The 8,654-nt window shown below is 43.6% G+C and overlaps 2 protein-coding genes across 10 annotated transcripts in view; one reads left to right on the top strand and one right to left on the bottom strand.

Moving 5' to 3' along the window:
• LOC111869831 (spermine oxidase) overlaps nucleotides 1-8,654 on the bottom strand; it is a 534,307-nt gene that overhangs the window by 376,356 nt on the left and 149,297 nt on the right. The gene's annotated exons all lie outside the window — the stretch shown is intronic.
• LOC111869830 (early growth response protein 1) overlaps nucleotides 1-8,654 on the top strand; it is a 336,968-nt gene that overhangs the window by 296,589 nt on the left and 31,725 nt on the right. For 5 of the 6 annotated variants that reach the window (XM_023861636.2, XM_023861637.2, XM_023861635.2 and 2 more), the window contains 2 exons: nucleotides 3,777-4,244; nucleotides 7,254-7,289. In XM_023861636.2, coding sequence (XP_023717404.1) covers nucleotides 3,845-4,244; nucleotides 7,254-7,289 — 436 coding nt within the window. In that variant the 5' untranslated portion in view covers nucleotides 3,777-3,844. The remainder of the gene's footprint in view (nucleotides 1-3,776; nucleotides 4,245-7,253; nucleotides 7,290-8,654) is intronic. The other variant, XM_023861634.2, reaches the window with a different exon arrangement.

The following is an 8,654-nucleotide window of genomic DNA, read 5'->3' as shown; positions in this document are numbered from 1 at the left end:
CTGAGAACATCGTGCTCGTCAAAGACACTGTTGTGAGAACCTCTGATACGCTAAATCATATATATGTATATATATATATATATATATATATATATATATATATATACATACTTGTATGGACCTACAGCCCTTGTGGACTTCAGCAGTTTTTTTTCTTCAGTTTCTTAATCTTATACACAGTCGGTAGGACTCCTTGGACGGGGAATACGCCCGTCGCTCTACCTACACACAGAACAATACAAACACAATAAACGCAAACAAACATCCATGCCTGGAGCGGGATTCGAACCCATGATCCCAGCGTTCGAGCAGGTGAAGACGGTTCATGCTTCGGACCGCGCGGCCACTGTGATCGGTGCGACAAACCATACATTAGGGCTGCGCCATAGCTCAAGAGGTTAGTGGCTGGCTTCCCACCGAGGCGGCCAGGGTTCGATCACGGGTCTGGTCAAGTGGAATTTGTGGTGGGCAAAGTGGCGCTGGCGCGAGCTTTCTCCGAGTACTTCGGTTTCCCCTGCCAATCTTCATTCCACCAATTGCTCCACAATCACCCTCACCTATCATCTGGGGCCGGCACAATAGGCCAGAAGTGGCCGCAGTACAAGGGACTTAGTCCCACCCCACTAGCAATATAAAAAACATACATTGCTTTCCGATAATACAGGCCAATGTGCAGTAAGTCCTATGCGTGATAGTTTTCGTCTCTTTGAGCAGGCTGTTCTAAATTTAATGGCATTATTAATAACTAGAAACGTTTGCTAAAACGGTAAAATGCTGCCGTGTTAAGCACTTTATTGCAGCGCAACAGGAATCTCGTGTTTAGTTACATGTACATAATGCCTTCAGTTTTTTGTATGGGATAATTTGCACGTTTAACTCCAGCTTTGTCACATGACGAAGCCAGAAACCAGTTAAGTGCTACACGCAAGGGCGCCACAAGTACTATTTCCATGAGGGGGGTGGAGGGGAGCCGGAAAACTTGCTTACATACTTATGTTTAAGCTGTTTGAGGATATTTTTACATATTGTCCAAGAGTATTTAATATATAACAATATATCTTACAGATACATTCAGTTAGTGGTATTAAGATTTAATGTATTTCGTTTCTTCAATTCGGGTAGGTGCCGATCAGAGTGGCTGCGCGGTTTGAAGCTTGAAATGTCTTCGCCCGTTCGATCACTTGGATCGTGGGTTCGAATCCAACTAAAGGCACGGATTGTTTTTTTGTTGTCCAATGTGTAGGTAGAGGCCTTGCGACAGGCTGATTCCCCATCCAAGGAGTCCTACCGACTGGGTATAGGATTAGGAAACTGAAGTGAAACAGCGTTTCAGGGATGACCCTTGCTCCAAGTGGGAACAACTGGAATAAAGACAGATAGATATAATCCAGATAGGTGGAGAGTCTAGCTTGCTCCCTTTCCTGCCGGTACCCATGGTTATCATTGACACGTGGACACAGTGACTTGGAAAACGAGGTTCTTGAGAGGAAAGGAAAAGTGAAATTCTGTTTTTAACACTTCGAAGTCCAGCGGTTCTACCACTTGCTTTAACATACCAAAACTCTGTAATCCTATTTAACCTTTTAAAGCCCAATGGTTACTAAATGTACCGCCCGCTTGAACCCTCTAAAACTCTACAGTCTCCTCGCAGGATGTATTTATGTGTTCCATATGGTTCTCGCAATAAACAGCGACTGTTTCCCTAAACAGCATTAACCGGTTGGGTTCTATAGTGGAGACGTAATGCGTTTCCTGTGAGGTACGAACTGAATTCTTATATATTATTTAAAGGAAATTCACTGTTCAAATGGTTAAAGGAAGAAGTTCAATGCATACCTCAATAAGACTTAAGTATCTTTAATGTTATATTAAAAGAAATGTTATCTAAAATGACAAAATACAAAGAACTAAAACTTTGATAACAGCAAAACAAAATAAAATTGTTTTAACGAGATTAGATAACGTTAAAGTTTTGGATACCAGTTTACATTGTTCAGAAGTAAGGCTGTACTTGCCCCCACCCTGTTTCTGATGAATTCTTACATGGCTTACTCTTTCATCCTGAAAACGGAGACGATATGTTCCTCCGAAATCAGACATTTTTAGAACTACACGAATTTACAACCTATAAGAATGTACTCTTCTTGTTAAAGGATATTTTTAACTGTGATTTTCTCGCAGGGTGCCTTCTAATGAAACGCCAGAACTGTGCTGTCGGGTGTCATCATCGCCCACGTAAACCCAAAGACAGGTTTAGAATTAGAACCATGTGGTCTATCTTCACACGTCTCCTGTGTCCATTTTTACCAAGATACATACACACATGAGACTTGGCCAACTTCCCGAATCTTTTTTCTCCCAACTTCAATTCCTTGCTGATGTAGTCATCGCCCCGTTTCTGGCGTTCAGTTAGCAGATCCCAAAGTCAATGTTTTGGTTACATAACGCTACGTCACAGATTAGCTGGTGCTTTATTTGAGTCCTGACTCACGCCTCTGTCTGACCGGCCTGTCGCCCTTCAAAAATGGCAAAGTAAAGGCAGCTACTGGCATTTCTACAGAATCTCTCAAGTTGCCAACACGCGTCTTAGCGTTCACAGAAATTATTTGCATGCCCCAGCCATCAACCGTTTTATTCAGCATGACATAATAGTCTCACAAGCGACATCTGTGTCACTGGGAGCAGATTAACTGCAGAATAAAAACAGAGATGCGTCAGAATATAAAATGTTTCGTCATGATTTTTTAAAAGTTGGCGGTACTGAATGACGACGAAATCGCCCGATCTTGGCCGGAGTCAAGCATTCCTGCCTTGTGTGACGTCACAGAAGGACGTTTAACGTTCGGCAAACTTCGGTTCCCTCCGATTCCCATATATGGTAAACCGTGCACAACACATGTATTCCAACGGCAGTTTTGAAGAAATTACATACGAGTTTGATATCAGAATTAGGTATTCTATGGTACAGGTTCAAATCTCGGCTAGATATATGAAAGGATACGGTTTTAGTATTAATAAATCCATGTCGTAAAGCTCTCCTCTGACGTTACGTTTCATGTTGTAAGGCCGAGAGTCGCTTGCACCGTCTCGTGTCCCAGCCACGTTCTATATGCAGTTCGTTACGTCATTTTGACGTCATAATTACGCTACGGGAGGGTGGGGATGCCATGCGGAGAGTGAGAAGGAGAGAGTGTGGTGGGGAGCGCCCGCTTCTGATTGGCCAACACTTTCCAGTACATACCAAATTTGGGGCAACTGTTCATTCATAAAAGTGATCTGTAGGGTGCGTCGCGCGCAGTTTGCGAGAAGCCACGCAGGCGAGTGGTCTTGTGTGCAACGCATTGTGGGGTGGGGGCAGTGTCAACTGTGGCGGACAGCTGTTAGTACATTGTGTGCGCGTCTGTGAAATCTGTCAAAACTGACGGCTACAGGGTGCGTGTTTTGGTTCCCCCTTCTCCCTCCACCCACATCCTGGACCTGTCATCTCTTTACCACCTCCTCTTCCCCCCCGCCATTACTAACCCCTAGCAACACAACGAGCACAGGAGACGATGAGGACCAAGTGACAGATACCCCTCCACCACTGCCACTGCTTGAGCCACTGCTACAGTTCCAGCATTCACCGCCTGCAGACTCTGCTACGACAATTGAAGAAGACAACCCCGAATTAGTCGGTGTTGAAATCACCCAACACGAGGATAGTCCTCATGAAGTAGAACCCACTTCTACTAGTAGCAACCCCTGCGAAGTTGATAGTTCTTCTTCTGACCCTGCAGGCGCTACTTCCGGTGGTTCGGCCGCAGCTTCAACAGCAGGTCCCTTGTCCACTCCTCCTGCTTCGACCATGATCATGGACGGATTGGACACGCTGACCCCCGGCCAGACGCATCATCACCATCACCACCACCATCCGACATCCGCACCCACCGCTGCGGCTTTCTTCGTGACTGAGGCAGCAGTAGCAGCCGCTGCAGCTCATCATATCAACGTGTTAAGTTTCGAGTACAAAGAGTCGTCGGTTGTTGGGGTTGCTGGCGGCGACACAGGAGGTGATCAGGGTGACAGGAGACCCGGTAGTGGAGGTTCTGCGTCCGCGGGTGCGGCGGCCACTGGTGCCGGAGGTGAAAGCGAAGCCGCCGCCCCCGAAACTCAACCTGGTGATCTCAACACCCCCGTTACTACGTCTGGAGACATCCCGTCCTTCTTCGGACCATCCACCGTTGTCGAGCCGCCACCAATCACAGGTAAGACATGTTTTATTGTCTTGCTAAGGAAGTGACATGATTCATATTAACCCTTTAAAGATCAATGGTTAATCTATGTACCACGTGCTTTAATACACCAGAACTGTTAATTCTGCCCTCAGTGTAGCTGTGTGATTCGTATGGCTTTCACGACAAACAGCGATTATTTCCCTAAACAGCATTAACCGGTTAGTCTTTGTAGCGGAGACGTAATGTGTTTCCTGTGAGGTACGAACTGAATTTTTATATATTAGAAGGAATTCGGTGGGCTCGAATACCCCCACTGTAGCCTTGCGAGTCGTAGGAGCGGCGGAAAGGGAACCCACTGCCTGCGGGTATAATTTGGCCACCCTATTCGTGGGGGATATAAATACGGGGACCTTGCCCTTCAGGATGGGGGAGTCAAGAATCTGAGAGAGCAAAATATGGTCATGAGCGGGACTCGGACTAGAGACTGACTGCGCTGGCGAGGGCCAGTAGCAACTGTAAACGGCAGACCCCTTCCTTTCATCAGAAATGGCATCCCACATCATCAGACCTACAGCTGACAGTAACAAAAATCTGGTCTTGGGTCCCAGATGGGGCTTCACATCAAGATACACTGACCGACTGACCCTCAGTCGTAACGTGACTTTGATCCTTAAAGGATTAAAATGGGTGCCTTCATTTGACATTTGGGCGGAATTGAGATTCATGCTGGGAAACATATTTAAAGATGAGTAGTCACGTGTAGACAGGCACATCAAGTTTTTGTGTTGTTTATTCAGATGACACCTGATAAATACTGAGAGATATTATCATTTAGTTAAGTAAACGTAAGGGAAATGGGATGACAGTAAACAGACAAGTAAATACATCGGTTGCCCCAGTCTGTGAACGTATCCTTCTGAAGAGAACCCCCCCTCAGTTAAGTTTATTGTGTGAGGGACACGGTCATCGCTATGAAGAATAAACACTAAAATGTATTATATTGCTGTCGGTGACATCATACTAACATTACGCCATGCTGACCAGCGCGTCTTCTTGCCGTATATTCGTGAGCGAGCCTGCCAAGCTACTGTTCGCTGCGCAAACTCTCTGATCGGTTTCCCTGGCGACATGAGGCGACCTGCGCACGAAACATACCGCCATGCTCTGTGAGCAACGTCGTTTCGTTTCAGCTTTTCAAATTAATCGATACAAATGATGCCCTTGAGCTTTGTATCTCATAAAGTAACCACATTTTGTGCTCATGAATGCATGAAAACTGGTTCTTAATTCCGTGTCTAAATATAAATTATTCGATTTGTGAAACGCAGTTACTGGGTTAAAATTAGTGCGCGGTTATGAAATTAGTTACAGGCTAGTATTAAAATTTCATAAATTTTCTTTTGGTTCTGAAAAGACGACGAAACGTCAAGGAGGAATACTGTACATAACGTAGATATAACTTTCATACAAGATAGAAATATAAAATTAATCAACTATGAATCAGGTCTAAAGCATTGGAAATTTGAAAATATACGTATGGAAAAGATTTAAATTCATATGGAAGGCAGTGATTCTCTGTTTTCCATGTCAGCATATAAGGATTTGTATTCAGCGACGTAATTTAGTCTATAAGTAAACACAGACAAAACTAAGTATATGTTGCATTACTGTTAAATCTTCAGCGGATAAGTGTTTACACCGTCCAGATGCGACGTTTTCCTTATTGTTTTCTATCCTACGTACTTTCTTCTTCAACTGTTTCGGCGTCACACTGCCATCCTCAGGTGTACTTCTATGATAAAAATTGGTGCACCGTCGCTTCAGCTGAGTCGCGTGTGGAACACTTTGTTACTTTCAGTAAAAATCCTCTAAAATCCATTAAATGCTGGTACTTACTGATTGCCAGCAGCGCGCGCTGCCAGTTGCACACTGATCCACAAGAACGAAAAACAAAACGGGTCACATTTACATACAGCGGAAAAATAACTAAGGAAAACTACGAAACTTTCCGAGACACGCAAATAAAAATAGCATTTCGCACACAAGACACAGTACAGAACATATTAAAAACCCCATTCACAAACAGATAAATACAACAGACGCGACATCTACCAAATAAAATTCCTTGACTGCCCACTAAAATACATAACAGGAAGGACATACAAAACCAGATATAAAGAACCTTACACAAGCCATTAGAAATAGCAACGGTAATTGTGAATATTCTAACCATATACTAAACACAGGACACACAAACATTACTAACATCACGAACATAATAAAACAAGAGATATACATTACAAAAATACCACATTCATAGAATTAGCAGAAACAACCGACATACGAACGACACACATCGATACATATAACCCCATATTCGAAACACTATACAAACTATACAACAGGGTGTTGAGGAGAATATTCGGACCGAAGAGAGATGAAGTGACAGGAGGTTGGAGAAAACTGCATGCTCTTCTCCAAGTATAATTAGAATGATAAAGTCAAGGAGAATGAGGTTGGCAGGTCATGTAGCACGAATGGGGGAGACGAGGAATGCGTATAGGATATTGGTGGGAAAGTCAGAAGGAAAGAGACCACAGGGACGACCAAGGCGTAGGTGGGTGGACAATGTTAGAATGGATCTTAGAGAGATAGGATGGGATGGATTGGATAGATCTGGCTCAGGATAGGGACCAGTGGAGGGCTCTTTTGAACACGGTGATGAACCTTCGGGTTCCATAAAATACTGGGAAATTCTTGAGTAGCTGCACAATTGAGGGCTCCTCCAGAAGGCCTCAGCTCCATGAGTAAGATAAGATACGAACTATGCACCAGAGAGCAGCACACACCCACCGCTTTCCTTAAAAATGCGGAAGCAACAACATAAAACATTTAATAATCAGTGCACACACACACAACACGCTCGGAGAAAACGTTAAGTACACGTAAGTTATATAACACAGTAGAACAGTAATACTTCATATATTTATTACACTCCTGCCAAAAATATTAACGCAATACGATTATTACATATTACAGATGTAGAGAGCTGGGTGCGCGCGCTGCTGGCTGTCAGTAAGTACCAGCATTTTATGGATTTTAGAGGATTTTTACTGAAAGTAACAAAGCGTTCCACACGCGACTGAAATGAAGCGACGGTGCAACAATTTGAACAAGAGAAGCACGCCTGAGGATAGCCGTGTGAGGCCGAAACATGTTGAAGAAGAGTGTACGTAGAATGGAAGCAAGAAGGAAAACGTTGCAAACCCACCGAAGATTAAGTCTATGTTCATGTTTGGTCACCAGAATTCAGGGCGAAATAGGTAGCTAATAGATCATTTGAAAATGTAATTCAGGAGGAAATTAAGAGCAGGTTGAATTCGGGTAATCTTGCTACCATTAAATCCAGAAAGTTTTGTGTTCTCGTAAGCTGTCTAAAAACGTAAACAGTAGAATATACAAAACCATAATTTTATCCGTATTTCTATATGGGTGTGAAACTTGCTAACATTAAGGGACTAATACAGACTGAGGGTGTTTGAGAACAGGATATTGAGAATATTTATACCGAAGAGGGATGAAGTGACAGGAGGTTGGGGAAAACTGCATAATGAGGAGCTTCATAACTTGTACACTTCGCCAAACCTAATTAGAATGATCACGTCAATTAGGATGGTATAGGCAGGGCATATAGCACGCATGGGGAAGAGGAAGAATCAATATATGATTCGTGTAGTAAATCCAGAAGAAAAGAGGTCAGCGGAAAGATCGAGACGTAGGTGGCAGGATAATATTAAAGTGGATCTTAGTAAAAGAGATGGTATGGACTAGATTCTTCTGTCTAGGAACCAGTAGAGGGCTCTTGTGAATACGGCAGTGAACCTTCGGGTTCCATAAAAAGTTGGGAAATTCTTGAGTAGCTGAGCCACTGGCGGCATTTCAAGAAGGGCTCGGCAGCATGGAGTGAGTGAGATGTCATTTTGTCTAGACTGATGATCTTCATTTTGCACATGTTGAAAGACAAGTAAAAAAATGACAGACAGGTCCAATATGCTTACGTGTCCAAACAACCATGCTGCTCATGAATCATAAGCTAACAGGATTACCGAAGCATATAAACAGTCCTGTAAACAAATAACTCATCATCACATGAAGGGATATGTCATGTTTAGAAACCACAGAGTTCCCAAAAAAAACGATTCTCTGGACTGAGAAGGAACATTCGGAATAAATACCGTGACGATTATGACTATTGCTAGGCAACGGTTCGGTAAACACCGCCCAGAAGCCGGAATAGCAACGAACAGAAGCGGAAGTCCATTGCTAGAGAACAGCTCCCCAAAGACACGTTCCTGTGACAGCGGGAGAATGACAACTAACTGTTCGAGTGTGTGGTCTCTGTTCGGTTCTCCCGAAATTATACGAGTAAAAGGGAGTGCA

Source organism: Cryptotermes secundus, unplaced genomic scaffold (assembly GCF_002891405.2).
Source record: "Cryptotermes secundus unplaced genomic scaffold, Csec_1.0 scaffold286, whole genome shotgun sequence".
NCBI classification, from domain to species: domain Eukaryota; kingdom Metazoa; phylum Arthropoda; class Insecta; order Blattodea; family Kalotermitidae; genus Cryptotermes; species Cryptotermes secundus.
Note: the sequence above shows the minus strand (reverse complement) of the source record. Positions and strands in the feature narration are given on the sequence as shown.